The sequence below is a fragment of the Bombus bifarius genome, unplaced genomic scaffold (assembly GCF_011952205.1).
Source record: "Bombus bifarius isolate JDL3187 unplaced genomic scaffold, Bbif_JDL3187 scf7180000008162, whole genome shotgun sequence".
NCBI lineage: Eukaryota > Metazoa > Arthropoda > Insecta > Hymenoptera > Apidae > Bombus > Bombus bifarius.
Genome location: NW_022884484.1, coordinates 1995775 through 2017998, shown reverse-complemented (window position 1 = coordinate 2017998; position 22224 = coordinate 1995775). Strand labels below are relative to the sequence as shown.

Below are 22224 nucleotides of genomic sequence, written 5' to 3'. Positions count from 1 at the left end.
GAAAAGGTTGTTGAAATTCGATTAAGTTTTGCGGGTTTTATGGAAACTATGCGACATCTTCTATTCTGCTTGGATATATGTGTTTTATCGAATGGCTATTGTTGGATTAGATCGGTTGGACATTATATCTGGGGTTTTCTTTGGCGAAGAAAAGAAATTATCTTTTATTGCAGTTTTTTGTTGTAACAGAAGAATTGACATTTCGTCTGAATCCCCTAGGGACGTATTAATCTTCCATAGAAATTCCAGAAACGTTTTCCACTTGCCTTAAAACCATCCAAACAATCAAAGCTAAAGCTATTCGAATCTGATACTCGAAATACGTAGATAGTACGGTAACTCGAAAATGATGTATCGGTCATCAAAAACACAATATCGTCAGACACAGCCACACCTGTTCGTGTAGTTCGCAGAAGATACAAATTTCTGACACAGGACACGCGATAGATCTCGTATCTTCAACCGAATCATCATCCTAAATCCGAAACGCGATCGTAGCTTTTCACTCGGAGAACAGCGTGCATCCACGCAACAATCTATACACGTAACTTTTCAAATTGAAATTTCCATGTAAAAGCCTGGATACGCGAGTCATTTCTACAGCGGAAAAAAAACTCGCTTCGAAAATTAGATACGAGTTGCAAGCCCGTGACGAAAACAGAGAAAAAAGAACAGATACAAAACAAAATGAAAAAAAAAAGATAGCAAGATAAAAAATAAAATTGTAGGCAGGGATGGACGGGGGACAAAAGCGCGAAAAGGGATAAAACGCCGCAGAGAGGCAATTACGAGTAACGGCCGGAATTACGAGCAATTCGAAAAGCTGTATACAAACAACGGGAACGAGCTTTCGAAGCTTACACGCATCGCGACCGATAACGATATCGGCCGGTTCGCAATTCGCGACGCCGCGCCGGTCCCGCCGTACAACAGGCCGATTTACACACCGTCGCTGTCGCTGTTGTAAATTCGTTAATTAACTAAGGTAATTGCACCTGTAGCCCGGTAATGCATTCACCCAGCAACCCCTGAATACGCTCGAACACGTATCATACGGAGCCAGAAACAGCCGATCCGACGAGTTCAATTTGAATATAAGCAGTTCACTCGTTGTCGACTGCTTCGCTAGAAGCTCTCTTCCCATTCTATAAGAATTTCGTTTTCCAACTGCTATCCAGAGATGACAGTGTTTAGAAGTAAGCGCTGAGTTACGATTATTTTTGAAGAAATTTTTAACGTTATAGTGTAGGATTTTTTTATTCATTTAGAATGCATTAAACAGGAAACGATGGTTATTTAATGTGAACTAAATACAGTAATGTGCTGTAACTAAGACAACTAAATAGTTAATTCACAACTCTCGTCACCACGGTTCCAACGCTCTCTTTCACGCGGATCACCCTCCTTGACATCGCTGACCGCACTCTGATTTCTCAACTAACTACTGCCTGTGAATTCGTCTCTTTCCCAACACGTTCGTCGCCCAGCGTGATTCGGCCCAAATCCAACCGCCAGTATGCAGAACGTAAATAGAGCGACAAGGGGGAATTCGTTGTTTATCGCCTTCGATTTATTGTAAAGAAAAGATTATTTAGTTCTGAAATGGAGAAAGCGATAAGCTTTCCAGTTAGAGTATTCCGAGGGATCTCATGGCAGATATCTCAGATCTTCCATTTAGTCGAGAAGCACACTTGTGAGACGTACATCAGCGATTGTTTCATCCTCAAAATGTTCGGTAAACAGTGTAAAAATATATTTGAAAGCGAGGAGAGTAGTGATGATGGAGTCTACAACTATTGTTCGAAGTGCCCAAAATCACGCCAAATGTGTTTGGAATGTTTTAGCAAATACCATGCGATATAGAATAATGTAATATATCATCCAGAATATAAATGAATAAAAAGTATGGTATAATGTGTTTTTCCTATATATAATATCCTATATTTAATTAAGTCGAATAAGAAGAGCGTCGCCCATACTTTGGTGACGGGGCCCCCACGAGAATATACCCATCACATAGATACGTGTGACGTGGCGACGAACGTGTTAAGCATCCTTTTGTCTTTTCCCATAGTCCCACCACGTACGTGTTCCGCAACCGCCCGTGGCCTTTTTTCCGCGTAACTATTCGACTGAAGGTCCGACGACACATTGATAGGCCTGTCGGCACTTAGGCTTTCTCGCAATATTGTTTATGGTTCACCCGATATTTCTTAGACAATCCGTCCACGATATTACAATAGTAATGTTCGAATCTGATCAAAAGTAGTGATATTAACGAGAGAGATAGATGGCTTCGATATTTGTAAATGAACGATGAGCGACTATAAAGGAAGACACAGCGTCGTCGTTGTATGAAGCAAGACGATGCACTGCACGTCGGAGCATCTCCTTCGTAAAGTTTCACTTTCCTAAGTGGCTAATGGATTAACGCGTTATAAGCGCCCAAAATATAATCAAACTGGTTTATAGGTTGTCCGAAAAGTTTCTTTCGTTTCATAAGCGGATAATAGATGAAAAATAAATTCTGTTTTGTATTATTTTATTGAATTGATCAATTTCGTTCTATTTCTATTATTACATTCGTGCATGATTCAATAAATTAATATAAAACAAAAAACATCGCGCGTCTATTATTTTCTTATGAAACGAAAGAAGCTTTTCGAACAAGCTAATACGTTAGAGTTTTGTAACTTTGCAAGCATATGCGATTTATATAAAGAACGTAATTTCCATTTACTAAAATTCGGAAATTTTCGGAGCGAGTTTGAATTTAATTCGAAAAAAGAAGGGGGTGCGCATGAATGAGTGATAAGGTCGAGATTATACAGAGGTAAAAGTTTGCTGCAAAGAGATTTTCTTCTGCTTAAGGAGGGTCCTAATTACTTCTACTTTGGTCCTTAAAAGAACGGAATTCCATCCTCAACAGGGAATTAAATAGAATTTACCTCTTCTTCCCTGTGAACCGAGAGCGCAAAGTGTTGCTCCGCTTATCAACCGTTCCACTAAACACGAAAACAGTACAAAAGCTGCAACAACTTCGCGGCTGTCGAACGAATCAACGAAGCCCACGTCCCCGTGAATTAAATTACTTCACTCGAAGGGATCTCTTCGACCATTTTCGCGTCCAATTAAACGCAAAAACTTCGAAAGGGGAGACAGATGTCTCTAACTAAATTCTACTTCTCTCCCTTAACGGGGAACTCGCACGATCGTGCTCGCTGTGTTTCTTTTTTTCCATTTTCTCGATCGAACGAACGAACGAAAAGGAAAACGAGTCGGTGGAAACCGCGGCAGCCATAAAAGAAAATTTACAGCGGCAGCGTACGAAGTTGAAGAAGAAAATATCGATCGTAAAGTTAGAGATGGGAGGGGAAAGCCGGTCAAAATGGGTCGTGAATTATTAATTAATAGAGCGATGCTAAGAAACGTGCCGCAAACTTCCGACGAAGAAAGGGAAGCGAACAGCAGGGAATTCAGTTCTTCCAAGTTTCGATGAAAAATAGACTCGCCAGGCGATTAATCGTCGGATTGATCGCGCCAACTACCCAACCTTCGTCTCTGTATTGAATTCTTCGGCCTCGAATTTCCCGCTCAACTTTTATCGACGTCCAAATGGTGTCGGATCACGAACCGAACGAAAATCGGCCAAGAATCGTTTCATTTCACCTTTGTTAGGCAGTGTTTCAACGTTTAATGCCCCGACCGTTGCAACAATTGTTAAATGGGTGGAAAAAGAATAGGGTTAGGTCTAAGTTTGGAAATGGCACCGTTTCAGTTAAGTTCGTGTTGCGTGCGAGGAAACGAAAATTAGCGGGTTCAAAGTAACAAAAATGAAAGAGTCCAAGTTGATATCGATTGGTATAGATACGTGATATATATTACTATGGCGCTGTGGAGAAAGAATAAAGAGAAAGACAAAAGAAAAGAGAAAAAAGAGAACGTTTTATTCGGAGCTTGCTAGTGGGCTCATTAGTAAAACAACTTAACACACCAGTGTCTTAGACATTGAAACAGTTGTCGGATAAAAGTTGTATAAGCAGGAAAATAAAAATAGTCGGACAAGTATTTTTGAGAATTGTTTTCGGTGGAAACTGCTTTAATTTAGTGAATGTATTATGCAAGAAACGATGAAATAGCTAGGCAAAGGAATGCGGACCTGATTGGTTATTTCTGATAGAGTCGATGCAATCATACGAATCAGCACGCATATTGACCGCAAGTTTCATACATACAAATAGAAGCATATAGCGACCTGTATGTTAAATATTATTATTTAGAATAAAGTTCTCTTTTTCCTAATAGAAAAAAATTGACTGTAAATTTTCTTCGCGAAATGAAATATCTCGAACTATTGTCTCATAAATGTTCGCTAAAAATCCTCGCTATTTCATCATCTATCGCGTCAGACATTTTTTCCTTCCTGTTTTCGCCGCAGGCTCGTTAATTTTCACGCGAGAGAAAACGGAAAGCGAGCGTAATATACGCGTATAAATTTTGGGGAAGCTTGCTAGGCAAGGCAGATGGCGCGCAAGCTTCGAAAAAGGCAAGAAAAAAACTAGCGAATCGGCGAAGAAAAGAGAGGCTGGTGAAACAGACCTTTTCTTTTCTCTTGTTCCTTCCTACGTATTTTCCGGATGGAAACGGCGGCGCTAGTCGACTCGCGTCGAGAGGATAGCTGGAATTAAAGAAGCGGAATAAACATGCAAATGCCCGGCCACTTTCCATCTTTATCAGTGGTCGGAGGATGCGGTCGTGCTGACTTAAGGCTCGACAAAGTTCTCGTCAGTGGAGGAAAGTAGAACGAAGCCGACCGTGGCCGGATCAGCCAGAGATTTTTAAATATACTCGATCCGCGCCGGTGTTTTCGAGTGACGCGAGATAGAAGAGAGATAACGATACTTCGGAGGGGAAGATTAAGAGAGAATTATTCAGCTCAGAGAGATCAGCTGCGCGATGATCGGATGAAAGATGCGAATTGAAGAAATGGGATTTTTAAGTAGACATTCTTCGTTTCTTAGATGTTTACTGTTGACTTTGGACGATTGGTTCGTTCAGATTCCATTAATCTCTCATAACTGAGATTTTGTTTTCTCGCAAGGCAAGAAATTGTAATTCGCGTCTTATTTTATACGTTAATCCCTAAATGCATTATTTTTTCAAATATGCACAAATTTTATATAATAATAATAATGTAATAATATAACTGTGAAATCTATTTCAAGTTTCTTGTACCTTCCAGTTGAAAAGAGAGTTTAGCGATACATAACGAACAATTATTTTAAAAACGCAATAAATTATTTGGTGTATCGATCGTATGCCATTTCTATAATTTTCGTTATACAATATAACAACTGTTCGCTATGTTAAGAAATATAGCATCTTAAACATTCAATAAGTAAATAACTTTAAATATATGAGAACCTCTGCCCATACAAATATTGCAAATAATCCATAGATATCGCTAGAAATAAAAATATATCCAAGTACCTTGAAGTTTTCAAAATTTCCTACATTCCGTCAACGATAGTCGAGATTATCTACAAACGTAAAACGATCCGAGAACGATATCAATGTTTCGTGGGTTTTGGCTGTTCGTCGCCAGGGAAAATCGTTTCACCGAGCTCTGATCCCTGTGAAACGAAACAGGCTGTAACGAGAATGTGGAAGGCGTTTCCGGTGGCCGGTCGGTGGCCGTGCCAGTTCCCGCGGTTATTTCGGCGGTCCGCGAAATTACACGAGAAAATATTTCGACCGTCGAACCAGGAATCGCAAGGACGTGGTGCGCGGAAGGGCCGCAGGGGAGCGAGAGCCTGGTCCGTGCGCAAAGATTAAATGAAATTATTTAAATGCCGTAATTTAACATCCTGCCTGGCCGGACCGGGCTTCGCAGGTGTTGAACATGCATGTATGCATAGAATACGTTTCCGGAAAACCAACTCTCCTGGTGCCGGTTCATCCAGCAGCCGGCTGGATTGCACGCATACATTACCACCGCTCGAGAGGGCAAATATGCACCCGCGCAGATTTCAAACCGGTCGGCAAACGACTTTTCTAAGTTCGTCTTGTTTCTCATGTTTTTTTTTTTCTGTTTCCGTATTTCTGATGAATTAATACGACCAAGTGTTTGAAACGAAGAGATAAGGAAATAAGTTTGGTACGGTTTCTTGTTTGATGCGGTTTGATAAGATTAGTTGACACTGGTGAAAAGGAAGGAACAATGTTATGTTTCATGAACAATGATATGTTTCAGGATTTTCTTTGTGTTTTCTTGGATGCATAAACAATTGACAATGAGAATATTACGAAATGTATTTTCGATTGACTTGTTTTAAAATCTTTACCTGATAATGCGAGGAGTGTAATTCACTATATGTTTCAGTAATTTTTGAAATGTTCACATCTAAATCGATCGTCTATATTTATAGGTCTGTACGTTCTATTTGGACGAGTAGTATTTGATACGATTTTTGTGTATTTGTTGTTGAAGAAATTGAGAAGATGATACGGCTGGTAGAGTGGAGTAACCTGGTACGTGGTCAGAATAGTCGAAGTATGTCCAGAAAGATGGTAGAGGATTATTTGAAATGATCTTAAATACATAGCGTTTGTTGGTTAAGTGGAATAAGCCAATGCATGATCAGGCTATTAAATAGAAGTGTTATTCTTTATTGGGGCCATTGTTGTTTCTTTTATGATTACTGACTTCTTTCTTTCATTCTGCTATCTAATGTAAACAAGTGTATTTTAATTAACAATCTTTTTGGTTTTTTAATTTCGAACGAGCAAAATAATAATTTATCATGTTTGACGTTCATACCATTGACAATGTTAATTTTTTATACGCAATGTTCTGAATGTTAATGAGACATGAATAGATATACAGATGTGCAACACACGTCGAAGAAATGTCAACGGAACTGAAATTTACGCGTCTCTCTGCCGCAAAGGTATTCTATTTTCGCAAAGCACTTACGCGAATTCCATGAAACCTTCCACAGAAAACACATAATTCTTACTTTTAAAAAGTAATGTCGCCCCCTAAAATAATATTCTACTGCAGCAATCTGACCGAATGAACCCAGCACCTTAGTCTCCGAATCGAATTAGAAAATACGTTCCGTTCAGATTCGCGAGATTATTCGAAAACGTTCACCTTACTTCATACATTCCGGCTACGAATATTCCCGGTTGCTCGAATATTCATTCGTTTCTATTATTCATAGACTCGTCCTACTTTCTCGTTTTTCGCAACTCTTGATGCATCTAGCTGTGGGAAAATACTACGAGGCCGCCTCGAAAGCAACTGCGATTCGTCCTCTTCGTCTTCGAACGGTGAACGCGATGTCTATCGGATGCTGGTGAAGTATGAAAACATTATGTTCTTTCTATAAAAACGTCAGATAGAATGTTTCGTTTATTCAATGACGAGTTATCATTCAATAATTGACTGTTGAGGTTATTAGATGTACAAACAGAGAAACACGTGGATAAATTGTAAAATAGAAAATATATTTTAATGCAGAAGTGTAAGTACAAGTAGGAATATAACTTGAGCTGGTCCAGATCCGCACGCTAGCAGTGTTACCGTATAACTGAAAACCCCGAGGCCATCGTCGCCTGTCTACTGTCTATGGTTTGCCTTCGTCCCAGTCTATTGTCTATACGCTGTCGATAGCTTCAGTGCTTGAGGAAACTAAAATGACCAGATGTAGAGTTTTCTTAGAAGTGGTGACCACTTCAACATTGACAAAGATCAAATTTTTTTCCACGGTCCAAAACCAGTCCCGTCTCGAAAAAATAAGTGATTCGTGTATATTCTCTTATGACAATTTACACAGATGTGAATTCCCCTTCTAAAGTAATATCTTTACGTTCGACGATTCACGGAAACAAGAACGCTCTATGTCAGTTCATAATGCAACCATAATCCGCGGATTAAAGTACGCTTAATTGAGCAGGTTCGCGATCGCATTAAAGATATGGTAATGAATTCGATTATTTATCAGCGGAACGTCGACAAAGCTAAGCGGAACTGCGGTCAGTCTTCATTGTGTTTGTTGAATTACAGAAATTCTCCACATTCTGCCGCGAAACGACGTTTTGGTGTGCATATTTCGCGTAATATTGTCACGGTCACTAGTATTCGTAGCGTCATGGGATAAATCTTGCTAAAAGGGATATTTATCTTTCATGGTTACAGATGACCATAATGCCGATTGTTACGAATTACAAACAAAAAAAGAGAATGGACAGATAGAAATCACAAAAAGGAAATTGATCAACGCCATTTGTGTCAACAGGTTCATTTTTGAAGAATTAAATAAGGAAAAAAAAGGTTCATCGTATATATTCTGATATAAGTATATGTATATATGAGCATAATCATATGTGTATAAGTATAATTTAATTTCCCTGATACATAAAATCACACGACAACGATATAAATATCGCGTCAACCGAATTGTTCTCGAGTTCGTTAAAAATACGCAACAGTCGATACATTTCAGAACTTACTTGAGAAACGAATTATTTATTTATCTGTGACGTTGTTGCTTTCCAAAGGAGATTATCCAGGAACTGCACGGACGAAAGGCCTAATGTCACCACAGCGATGGAATACGCGGCATAAAACATTCATAATGCCGCGATCGTAGGAGAAAAGAATAGATGCTGCACAACCGCTGTCAAATGTCATTGAAATGTTAACCTGATCTCACAATTCTCACAATTCCCTTTAAGATATTGATACATTCTTACAGAAGCCATATGAAATTCCTTACTTACAGTTCTTTATATTCTTGAAAATTCTCTCGCGGATACTAAAATACACATCAACGGTTCAAAAATATAACGGTATATACGTCATTTACACGGAGAACTTCAAACTAGGACGAACTGTCATCCGTAAAAATGTTCGTTTCGCAATTCTTACAATTTTTAAAATCGATATTAGAGTTTATTAATTTTCAAAGTTTTGTTCCAGTCACTTCTCTCCAAACAAACGCGATTCGTTGAAAAATTCAATCGGTCGAAAATTCTCATACGTCTCCGAGCTTTATTGTCAGAATAGAATAGAAATTAACGCGACACCGCGATTAAAATTTATTAATCCGCGAACAGCGAGACGACGACTGGCAGTGTTATCGTACCGTCGCTCAGGCAATCTTGTCATCGAAACCAGGCCAACGCAAATTTATCTGTTTCGTTGGATAACAGGGATGCGATTGTTGCCTTTCATTCGGATTTATAAAATAAACCACAGCCGCTTCCACTTTCAATGCGGACCTGGTTTTCACCTTAACGAAGCCCGTTTCATAAAGAGCTCGCTTAATAAGTTCCAAAAGGCCGCCTACGAGCTTAGATGTTCGTGGTTCGTCGCTTTGGAATAACTTGAAAATGGGGAAAAAACAGAGAAGGAAAATAAAAGGGAAAAAGAAAAAATTCATTTTCGGTGAATAAGGGTAGTGACACGAACCAAACGATCTGCCATTATGATGGTAAAATTTCATTTTGTTCCAAGGATCTCCTCTTCTTCTGTTTCTTCTTATTTTGAAGGGATATTGTAACGCGAAGTAAAGACAGGTCAACTGAAAATCATTCAGGTAAACCATGTAGATCATCGAATAAACTAACAAGCGTAAAAACAGGGATGAATATTTTGATTAATCGATCGATTGCAAAAATTTGATTAACCACTGCGATATACTAAAATATATATTCACAATAATATGCACAATTACTGATTCAACTCTAGATTGTTATTTAATTATTTAATTATTAATTTTAGATTATTAATTATTTAAAATTATTAATTTTAGGTAATTAGTTGTAGATTGTTACAAATGTTGTAGTTGCAAATCAATTTCGGTAAATGAATTCCAAAGTGACTGATGTTTGTTTGAATTTTAAGAGGTTTTTGACTCGGTTTATTAATATTTTTTATCAATGCTGATATAACATTATTATTATTATTGAAATAATGCTTTCATGGAATTCTTATCGTATTTTCTAATTCATCGTTTTACAGTATTTTACGACTATATCGTTTGGATCGTTTCATAGACAGAAGAGAAATGTATCGTTTGTTATCTGGAACTTCATCTTTGTGACGGTTAATACAATTTTATGATAATAATCTTTTGCGATAACAATAGAATTCAGCGTCGAAACTGTAAGTCGATCTGTAGCGTCTACCACGTGTAATTATCAAAATCTGCTAAAAATATATATTTAAGGTCTGAGGAAATATTAATTACGTTTATCACGTTAATTCCACGTGGTAGATAAAAAAGCGATGAAATCGAAGAGAACGTATAACGCGTGGCCTCGTGCTGAATCACCACGCGACGATATTGGAATAGATGAAAAAGTGAAAATTACGAGCTACTACGACGTTATTTATGTGCAATTATCTTTATTTACTTCACGCTCTTCGTATAATGTTCGTTTGATTCAATAAAGAGATTGGAGATTCCTATCCTTTTCCCTTGCTTTGATTATTTACCGTAAATTTTCATATTGATAGACATTTAATAGATATCAATATGTTACAATCTACAACGAAATTATTACTACATTATTTTATTTTAATATTAAACACTTTGATATTAATTAAGAAGTTGTTTGAGGCCAGCATTCCTAGTACCTGTTCCAAATATCCTATAAATCCTTGTAGGATTTGCACTTTGGTATTTCAACGTTTCGCTTGAAAGTGGCCATTTGTGTGGATTCATTTGCAAACGGAAGGATTGTTCTATCGAGGTTCGTCAAGGTCAACCGTACTCTCCACGTCAAGTAGCTACGGAAAATTCGATGAAAGGAATCCGCCTCTGCGACGACCCTTTGTGTCGGATTGCCTTCCCCAGTGCATTGTCGAACGCACGACTTCAAGTCTGGGTCAAAGGGCAGCCCTGTTAGCCTTGTACGACCCTGCGGTGAACACAGAACTGATTTCGACACGACAGCGAATTCAGACATAATGGTAGATACCTCGCTTTCTTTTCGTGAAACGTCAATGAAACAAACGAGGAGGATAGATATATTCGTTTCTGTTTTACGTGGTTTTTTAGAGTCCTCGACCTACTATCCTATCGACCTCCTTCATCAATGAATGTAAAGGGTGTGATGAAATACGTACTACCTTGAAATCACTCGAAATTACAGATATTTTTCACTGTGAAATTTTATCGGGGTTTTTCTCTCCCTCCGAATATATGTATTTGTGTGCATCGATGTTACGACCAAAATTGATTGTATCGATATTCACTTTGGAAATTGCAACTTTTCAATTTTTGTTTCACAGCTTTGAATTTAATTAGTTTCGATGCAATTCTTTTTCGCGGATGTAGTATGCTTTTTCACAGATTTGTTGAAAAATTGATTCTTGACTCGAATTTTTATTTCCGATGAATAGGATAAAATTCGGGTGATAGGAGTGATCGAACATTTCCGAAATTTTATGTAAAAGTATCGGTTCAAACAATGTATTTATTGTGAGTTTAAGTTTATACTGCTCTACGCAAATAACGAGCTGAAAATTTGACTTTAATCACGTTCATCTCAACTTGAAAAATACCATCCTTCATCTTTATAATAAATTAAATTATACCTTTATAACGATATAAGCGATACGTTCTCGCGACTTAAAGAAATACAGTGGATATTTTATAATAATTATTGAGATATGTATAATTTTGTGTCTTGGACTGGGTTAAATGCGTAGTAGAGATACTTGCATGTGGGTGTCAGTGTGTGGCGTTTCGAAAACAGATGAATGTAAACTATTCAGTGGGTTAACAGTCGAGTATAGAAGAAAGTGCTGAGACGCGTGCAAGTGTGTATCGATGAATATCTTAGAAATCGTCCATAAAATAAACATATAACTATTCTAATATTAATTCCAAGTATAAATTTAATGTTCCTATAACATTATTTCGGCTATCAAGATCCACAATTCTCAACAATAATAAATATAAAAGTCTTTATTTTGTGAAAACTAGACTGACTTACATCGCTATAATTCTCAACTTTTCAAACGCGTAGTCAAACACTAATAACAATGTTTCAAGATAAACGTGTTCCTAGTTCTCAAAGCCATTGGCGTTTAGTGAGAGATTCTTAATTAACTCCCTTATGCTCGCGGATTAAGCAAGATATGCTCTCTCTGGTGCACCGTCTGAGCATTTTAACAAGTGTATCATTAAGTCCCTTACTGGCATACGTCATAGTGTAAATGAAGGCAGTCTCGTCTCGCGGTAGAAATTTCATTTTCACTTCGAAATAGTACTTCCAAGGGCCGGAAAAGTGCTCTTCAAATGTTGCACAAGGCTTGCCAACGGTTACCAGTTGCGTATCAACGCGAAACACGCGACCACGATGGGGGCCGACTTAATCCCAAGCCACCTGGAGGAGTTTCATAGCATTGAAAATTTTTCATTCCCCAGCGCATTCCACGTCGAATATCTGTCCGGGGGTTCGTTTGTCATTCTCCTTTTTCGCGCTTTCTCAAAAAATTCTTCTGTATTTCCAAGCTCTGTCACATATCCTGATACTTGAAAAAAATGTTTTATTTGGTATTACAAAATCTTAATATTTAGCGGGTCTATTTTTAACTTCGTTGTTGCTGTGTTTTGTTATTTAAAATCGCATCATTTGTCAGGATTACTGTCTTCTGCTATATTCTTTTATTATACTTTCAACTCATGTTGTATTATACTTGTTATTTCAAAATGTTTTATACAACGCGTACAATATACATACATATATATATAAAAGTCTTCTATGATGAGTGTTGAAATAGGTTTCGTGGGCCATTTTACATCCAACGTTGTATCCACTGAGTACACGCAGCGAAGAGAAACGACAAAGTAGAGTCTACATATGGCGATATTTTTCTCCACAGTCGGGATGAAATCAAAGATATGTTGAACGTATAGATAGACGAGCGTAAGATGGTACAGGTATATATCTACGGAGGGAGTCCGTTATTGGTTGTAAAAACGGCCGAACCATCTGTCCGCAATATGAGACCTCGGTGCACCCTAAAAATCCACTCCTGAGCCATCAATGACGGTAATAAGTCACACAGAGTCCCCTGCTCTGATCTTGTAGTGGTCTGATCGTGCCTGCCAGTGAAATTCAATGACAGAATCCAGCGGTATGGATTCTTTGTTTCTCGAGGCAAACATTGTAGACGACAGTTGTCCAGGCTCAAGAAAGACGATAGCGGGGGACAAACCGAATTTTCTGAGCCTGGAAAATTTAATAGTCGAGGACCTACTGTAAGCAGAGGGAGTAGTTGGGTAAGTTGGGTCTCTAGCAAACATAAGCGCCAATATCTTAGAAGAGCTAGTCCAAAGAACCCTATCAACAATATTTTTTGAAACGAATTACATCCACCCACCCAAGAACTACTTCTCAATCGAACTTGAGAATTACAAAACAATCTTTCCATGCTTGCAGGAAATTGAATTTCTTCCTAATGACTTGACTTAACACTTACCATTCGAGCGATATATTGATTTTTATTGAACCAACAAAATGGAGTTCTGCAAAGTTTGATTGAACAGCATAAAGCTTCACCGCAAGCGAAATGAACGCTAGCTTCAAGCACAAAAAATATAATATTCCAAAACCAGGAGAAAGAACAGCAAATAAGTAGAAGCGTAAATCAGGTTGCATTTGTGCCAGAATTCTCACTTTAGCCATACTTTGAAGTATCAGAGCGCGAATGAAAGCTCTAAATATATATATATATATATACACAGTGAGACGAAGGTCGAACGTGAGAAAGTTCACGCGATAAAAAGGAATTCGACCGAGAAGCGAAGCGAAAATTTTGCGGAAAGGGGCAGGTCGAGGCTTTATAGGAACCGTGCCTTAACCCAGGTTATACAGCACTGTATCTCTTGTGGCAGCTGGCTCACATGGCGGAACAACACTAAACTCGAGGCTCTCGTGCCTCGCACGACCCTATCGGGTGGCCGTCTTATTTTTAATAAAAACTCGGCGGCGCGGCGAGATTAAAAAATTCGTGCCGGCGCCACGAGCCACTCGATGGCGTCGTAACTTAAAATTAAGAAAATTAGGGGACCTTCGCGTTGCCACCAACCCCGTATATCACGGAAACTGATCAATTTTTCTTGTCTCCGACAACTTAAATCCCGAAACCTTCTTGTTACCTCGAGAATGATCGAAATTAGGTATGGATTAATTGGATGATGAATTTTTAACAACGCACAAGTGGATTATATTACCTGTGTTGTATGTTAATGAACAAGCGAGTCGAATAATTTATTTCTCTGCAGTAGAATTTTGAAAATAATTTGAAGACACATAAAGGGCAAAGCATAATATTTAGCTTATAAAAAAAGAAGATGCTACAGTTCATGTGCAAACTTTGAATTACCAACATATATACATCGAATTATTCGGAAGTTCATACATGATAAAGATAAGAGAGGAAGACAAACTTTCACATAAAAAGAAATTGAAACAAAGAAAATAAGTATGTAAGCTTCTGCATAGAAACAAAACGTCGATTTATCGTAACATAGCTTCTTAATATAGTCCCGGAGGTATCAGCTCGTCAGAGAACTTTTTCAATATTAGCCTTACCGTAGACAACCGGAGAAAGAGTGATTTTTAACGCGGAATCTTTCCGATATCTCATTATTCCGTCGAGTTCTCGAAAGACCGGAACGTTGCTCGACGAACTTGACGCAATCGATTGTGAAATCCTCGAATATTAATGGAAATTAATTCGTGCCGATTAATTTCTCTTTCTGAGCAGCCCGGTATCGGTATCGATTCGCAATTACACAGGCGATTACTTTATCCGGCAACTCGGAAAATTGATGGAAATTCCTTTGGAAATCAGATCTTCCAAAATCAAGAGAGTCAGCGCGATGTAATATTAGTTACTGGGAGGAGGGGAGGGGGAGGGCGGGGAAATTCTCATCAAAGAGATACTACATTTCCTTTTTACTTCCATTTTACTCGTTACTTATGAAAATTAACTATATCGTGATATTTGTTTAACGCGAAGATTAAAAATAAGGATATATTTATATCGTTTAAATCGTTGGTCTTAATATTTTGAGATCTTATGAGTTTGCACTCTGGAAGTCTTTCCCTGTTAGTTGAATTACCGACGGATTTAGGTGGATTAAAGACTTACCTGAAATTCCGTCGTAGGTCCACCATTCGTCCCAACTGGCCTCGGATTCTGTAAAGCAATGAAACACAACTATTATCGAAGTGTTTGGAACTCGGCAACACGCTATGTATTACTTAACTGTTATGTACGATCCATTTATATACAACAAATAATAGAATACTAGAATAATATATTGATGTTCTAATTGGAAAATAATAAACCTGATTTGTTATTTGTTAAACTTGTTATTAGAATAGCGATGATATTGAAATTAAAAATATAAATTAATAGATTTGTATATCCGAAGCGTGAGAAAGGATATATTTTACGTTGTACAGTGAATTAATGCATGGTATTTGCCAGTTTCTTAACCCGTATATCTTTAGAAACTTCTGCTACACCGGTGAGAACTTTAAAGTTCCATCAAGCAACGAAGAGCATCGATCAATTGAACTTCTTAGCGTCGAGAAATGATCGATCAATCGATTGATAATAGTGATTCAGAATTGAAACTGAAGCATGCGATCAACAGTAAGACTGTAACTCTTGAAACGAGATATTTTCTTTCAAAAGTTTCTTTCAAGGAATTATACAGCTATGTAATAATTCTATGTTACTTCGTTACAAGCTGACATTGACGTACTACGTTTCAGTTTATTATCTTTTTCAATTAATTTACATATACAATTAGATTTTTACTTCTTCAAAACTGTGATTGTAGAAAAAAATTGCAAGGGTTCGGTCGTGAATTTGTCAATATTTCATGAAATTTGAAGAAACTGATGCGTTTGTGATACTGTGATAACAATATATTTGTTGAAGCCCGGGAAATTTTTCAATGTCTCTACGTTCACGCAAAACTTAAATATAAGGAAAGGAAGCCAGGTCACAGTTTCAAAACTCCGTAAAACATTTAATCTCTGGGCTCGATAATCACAGAGAAAGCACCATAAAACCAGACTAACCAGCGTCCGTTTTCGAAGCCTATGAAATTTCAAACGCCTTCTGAGAAAGCAACATAGGATTCCTAAACGTAACAGCACGAGATCGTTGATTCCATCGTAAAAACCTTCTTCAAATTTCCATTCAAAAAACAGAAAAAAGTGCCCGATACTCTTCGCATCCAGCCATATACACTCCATACAGAGAAAAGAAAAACAAAAAAGAAAAAAAAAAGAAATGCTGGAAATCTGCAAACGCGATGAGAGATCGGATCGGAAACGGTAATCGTTAAATCGCTTAAAATTCAGCGAGCGAGAGTGTCTCGTCTCGGAGCACTCAACGTCCTCATAATTGAATTCTCATTCCACGAGGAACACTTTATCTTCCGCATTACCGCGTCCCTTTCCATATTCATTACTTTTTCCGCCTCGAAACAGCCGGCCGGTGCTGTCGGGAGCCAGGGCTCGTCGTTTTTTCTATATGCAAATCATCCGGCGTTCCATCCGTGGCGAACGTTTTAATGCCCTAAGCGTATCGAATAGTTCGAGATTCTCCCTCGAACAATTATTGCTTGGAGCTCCGGTTTTCTAGTCGACCCTCGTCCACGTGCGCACGTCAAACCTTCTCTCTTCTCCTCTATCGTTTCTCTTCGCTCTATTACTCTATGTCCTTCTCCAACATTCTCTCTATCTAGCTTTCCGCTCTTGCCACCACAGTCGTCAGACTCTCGGCCTGACCAAAGCGCGACTCATTCCACTTCCGACGGTGACCCATATTCGATTATCTGGATGCATGCCATCCAACCCCGCACGGGCAAACTAATTGCCTCAAATTGGAAAACTTTCTCGGCCTGTCCTGATCTCCGCCCTCTCCTCTCGCCATTGTCAATCTCCCATGCTTCTCTGTACCGTGTCCTATCTCGATGCGAGCCATGATCGTTTCACATCCTTGTTCTCTTAATTCGCGATAGAGTTCATCGGGTTTGTTACGGATACAGTGCGGATAATTACGCAAATTTATATTTTTACGAATGTAATTGAAAAAAACTGAACGCAGACGTAAATTTGTTTTACCTACTAAATATCGTAACAAATATTACGGTAAAGCTATCTCATACGTTTTTGCGTATTATGTGCACTTTGTGCATTTTCCAACGAACGCTACGAAGGTGTATGCACCAACAAATTTTCTGCTACAAAAAGTGTTTGATGGGAAGAAAATGAAACCGTAATTCATCAATAAATATATAACACTTCATCGATAAATCTTGGAAATAAATTATTTTCACCAATGAGAAAACAAGTGCGCTTGAACAATTTTCCATTGAGTTCTGTTTTTTCAATTAGTTCCTAAAATAAAGGAAACGTCGTGTCGTTCCTTTAAACGATCGAATGGTCAAAGGTTCGAAAAATAAGAGTTCGTATAGTGCCAGGACAAAAAAGAAAGTTATTTAATTGCGTCGAATTGCGCAACGAGGGACGAACCGCTTTTGCCGTCGTTTACGTAGCAGCGTAACGAGCGCTGTTAAACATCGAAGGAGAAATGAACCGTGGTCCGTTTGGCGGAAGGCAAGAAGGAACCGCTTGTCGATGAAACGTTTCTACAGAATGCACAGACTAGACGGTTGGCGCGTGTACGAGGACGCGAGCAACCAAAGGGAGAAGAAGTAAAACGAAAGGACGAAGAATTTAAACGAAACAGCGGAACGAGGATGGCTTCTTTTCTATTTCGCCCGCGGTAATTTCACTTTAATTATGCTTTTTACATCTTCGCAAAACCTGTTTGCAATTTCCTCCTCGGCTACCGTTTCAAAATATTTCTCGTATGTTCCGAAGATCGAACTTGAAACTTTCCTTTTTTCAGTTTTTCATTCTCTTCTCTTTTATTATCCAGCTGAATTGACTTTATAGTAACTGTTAACATGTTCAGCCTGTCATTCTGTCATGAATAGTCGAATTTAATTTAATCGAGTCTAATTATACTATAATATCTTCGATTTTTTTCTACACTATTTCTGATATAGAACGTTTCGTGAAATAGACGTTTTAGGAAATAGCGAAGCTAGTTTTAAACTATCGATATGATGTTTAATATTTCTGAAATAAGTTCGAAAGATACCCGTATGTTTATTAATTGGTTTTGAAACATGAATGCGAAAGTATATTGCAAGTAATATATTGTTAACTTACTGAAATTTAATAATTACGTATTTAAATAACATTTTAACAGTTTGTAATCTTAGATATTCCAGTTACGATTTTATATTAGCTCTTGCAAGACTTGCTCGAGGGCAGAATTAATTTTAGATTGAAGCAAGATCGAATTAATTTCTTACTAACTATCGCAAAGGCTTAGTTCATGCAATATTGCACTACTGTGAACTTCTATCGCAAGTGGCCTGGGACAGCGCTTCGGGGAATTCGAAGTGTATTATCCCATAGAAATAAGTTTAGTATCCAGTTTCTACCAGGTCTAAGTATTATCTCTTGCCTATCTCTCACGTCAACTATTTTATTTGAAAAACCACTTTCTCAAAAATTGCACTACCAAATTACTCCATCGATACTCCATATATCATATTACCAGTAACTTAGAAAATCATGTTAATATTGCACACATTAATGGAAATGAATAGCGATAGGAAAACTAAAAATACTATAATATTCGAAATGTTGAACAAAGTCAAACTTTCTCATGTTCGTCATAAATTCCTTCGCGCGATGTAAATTTTATAACAGTACCTATTTCTTAATAAGAGAAAATAATACAGAACTCCATAAAACGATAATTACTGTGAGAAACGCAAACTCAGAAAAGTAAACACTGTGTAAGATTTCAACAAGTTTCGCACGTAATATATTCATAAACATTTCCGATAGTAAGTGTTCGAATACTTTCGCGAGTCGCTGTACCTTCTGGACTAAAATCCTGCACATCAAACATTCAAAAACCTAAATTGTACCGTGCTCGATAAACAGCCATCCCACTATTCCACGATTCGTTTTCCACTTTCCATGCTCCTCCTGCTCCCCCATGTCACTCCTTCCTCAAGCAATTGTAACAGCAACCGTGTCGTCGTCCAATTTTCAGCGAGCGAATCCCGGGCTCCATCGACTCCATCGAAAGGAAACGTAAATACGCTTAAAAGTCACTCGAACGAACCGAGGATGGAAAGCCTGGAAAGCAGGTTAATCGCGTGGCCTCGGGCCTTCACGGGACTTCCGACGTCGTTCGTGTATCTCTTCCGGCATTCGGTCCGCGTAGCAAATCTCGACGAAAATAAGCGCCTACGGAAGGATGAGCGAGGGCTCGAGAGAGAAGGAATTAATAATTTCCGCGCCGCGGAGGATCGTCAGCGCGACCCCAACTCTCCAGTCGCGCCGTTATAATTATGGTTAACCGAAATTTCTATATTCAACGACGGCCAACCGAGTGGAGGAGCCGCGTAACTGCCTGGGACCTGGAGACGTTGTTAACTTTAATGGCGAAATTATGGTCGGATTAAACGGGGCTCGCTCCCAGCCCAGATAGCTGCCTAGACCTACGTTTTCGCACTTTCTCACCAACAATCAACGTTCCACCGCAAATAACACTTTTTGTTGTCCCGCGGACCCTCGCACGAGTAGCTCGGTATTTGCGACTTTTAACAAAGCAAAGTAATGATAATACTTCTTCGTATCTCTGAGCGCTTTACATTCACAACAAATATAAGATTTTCGACCGAACATGTAAGGCAATAAGAATTAGAAGAATATAAGATCACATAAGTAGAATAGTTACTTATTGGTCAAACGCGTTATTCTTAACTGTCTATTCGCAGCAAATGTAACTATCCTAAGATTTTTAGTCAAAGATGCAAGCCAATAACAAGAATTAAGACGCTGTAAGATCAAATAAGTAGAATAATCGTATACTGATTAGACACGTTACTCTTTTATTCGATTATCAAAATACATGAGACGTATCCTATTCTAAACAATTACCCTAAAACGAAGTATGTTAAAAGTGTCGACAAAAAATCTAGAACTAAAAAATGGCTGAGAAATTACATCCGTATCACAGGCCCGGTTGAAAAGTAACTATTTCTAACGCCCTGACACACTTTTTATTAAAACCAATTCCATGACAGCACGCGAGATCAAGTTTCTGCTCGTCTCACACCTTTCCTCGCCCTTCGTCACCAGCAGTAAAGAGGTTTATTAGCCGCGTGGCACTCGCTTCTTCCCGTAACTTCCGTGCCCGGTTTTAGCGCTTCCCGCTGTCTGTTTTTAACACCGTAGGTGCTCTCGCTCAGCGGCATTGTAATTCCAGTATTATTCGTTCAGCCACGATAAGAAAGGTAATTGCGAAATTGCCACACCTGTTGTCACATTCTAGCCTAGTGTGTTCAAGTGTTGGTTAATGGGAACAGCAAGACACTTTGCCGACTGTGTGGAACGACGCTCTTCACTCTCATTTGACGGATATTTTCCGACATATCATGAGAAGAGAAGTTTCTATTGGAAGTTAGTTCGTTGGTGTTTGACGGATAAATTGTTCAAGTCGTTGAAATTGTTGAGTGAGGTCTATTATCGGATAAATAGATTTCAATATTTTAAGCATGAAATTATTCTTTTGGATCAGATTGTCGAATATCTTTTGATAACTGTTGGGTTGCTACGTAGCAATAGATATCGGTTTTCAGATAAATGGTTTCAAAAATTATATTGTAATTTGTTTCAAGAATGTAAATTTTTTATGAAAGCAACAATCGTCTTGACCCTTCTTTTTTATTGAGAACGATATTACAAAATTGTTGTTTAACGTTCTTGTTGTTTCGATCACAATTTTAACGGGATTATATTCGTAAAGAAAAATGAGTCAGAGAGTGGCGTTTTGAAAGAAATTACATAAAGAACACGAGAGGCAAAAACTGACGGCGTGTACTCCTTAGAAAAGTGCTGGCTTTTCCACAAAATCGTGAACATCGGCTAATTATTTCGGTGCTTGAAATTCGAGAATGTAACCGCAACTTCGAGAAGCGGAAACACGCAACTGGGCAAACTAACGCATCGAACCTGTTAACTAGAGGTTTCGTTTCAACTCGGCCCGTTCGTGCGTTCGATCGCGTGACTTTTCCACGTTTTAACCGCTGAATCGTTGAAGTAGCTTCGCCGCTAGGGCTGTTTCATCAATACTACCAATGATAATAACGTATCTACCAGCAATAATTACGGTCAGAACAGAACATTCTCCGCAACATATCGAATAGATACTGTGATTTCGTTGTCGATGAAATTGTCGTTGAAATATCAAGGCAACTTCTGTCTCCTTTGCCTCCTTTCCATTTTTTTATCGGCGCTGTATCGCAGTCATAAAGCGGAGATTTCTACGCATGAATCGTGGAAGAAATTGCCTGTGTAACTCGAAGTTATTGTGCCCACGGGGTTTCCTTGACTTTAGAGAACTTTACCTAGCGGATGTAGGTCAGTATGTATGTACTACTTTCATCAACAGATTGTGACAGTAATGAATGAACGAATGAAGCATTGAAGATTTTGGAGATTTAAAAAACCAAAACGACTGATCGAGTAATTTACGAAGGATATCGAAAAGTTTTGCGAATAATTTGTAGATTATAGATATATGTGTTAAATATATGGTACACTTATACTGTACGCGTGAAAGTGTATGTGAGCGTTGAAGGATGTCCAGGTATCAGTTGAGGCAAAAGCGATTAAAAGCGGTTAGAAGTTATTAACCCCTTAACCTACAATTTACGTTCGAGAATACCCGTATTATTTACGTTTGGCCCGATCATCGTACTACGGGCTATGCCCGTATACTATGTTGTAGGTTAAAGGGTTAAAAGCCGTTAGAAGTGATCAGAAGTAATCAGAAGAAAAAAAAACAAAACGAGTAGGTTATCGAGTCCTTCAGAGAGTAACGTACATGCAGAGTTGAATAATCTGCAAATAAATTTTAAACTATTTGTTTTTCCAAATCCTCTCTATACCTTAACGATATGTATACCTATAGTTATTTTAGTCAGTTTCGATATAATCGTGACCAACGTAACCGTAAATCGTCTCACAACAACGCTAATCAAATTTCCAAATTTTTCGTAAAACAGTATAAAATAT

General features: G+C 38.3%; 1 protein-coding gene across 3 annotated transcripts in view; it reads right to left on the bottom strand.

Annotated features, from left to right (window-relative positions):
* LOC117208836 (carbonic anhydrase-related protein 10) overlaps positions 1–22224 on the bottom strand; it is a 225708-nt gene that overhangs the window by 88326 nt on the left and 115158 nt on the right. For all 3 annotated transcript variants that reach the window (XM_033450240.1, XM_033450241.1, XM_033450242.1), the window contains exon 2: positions 15182–15229. In XM_033450240.1, the coding sequence (XP_033306131.1) occupies positions 15182–15229 (48 nt within the window). The remainder of the gene's footprint in view (positions 1–15181; positions 15230–22224) is intronic.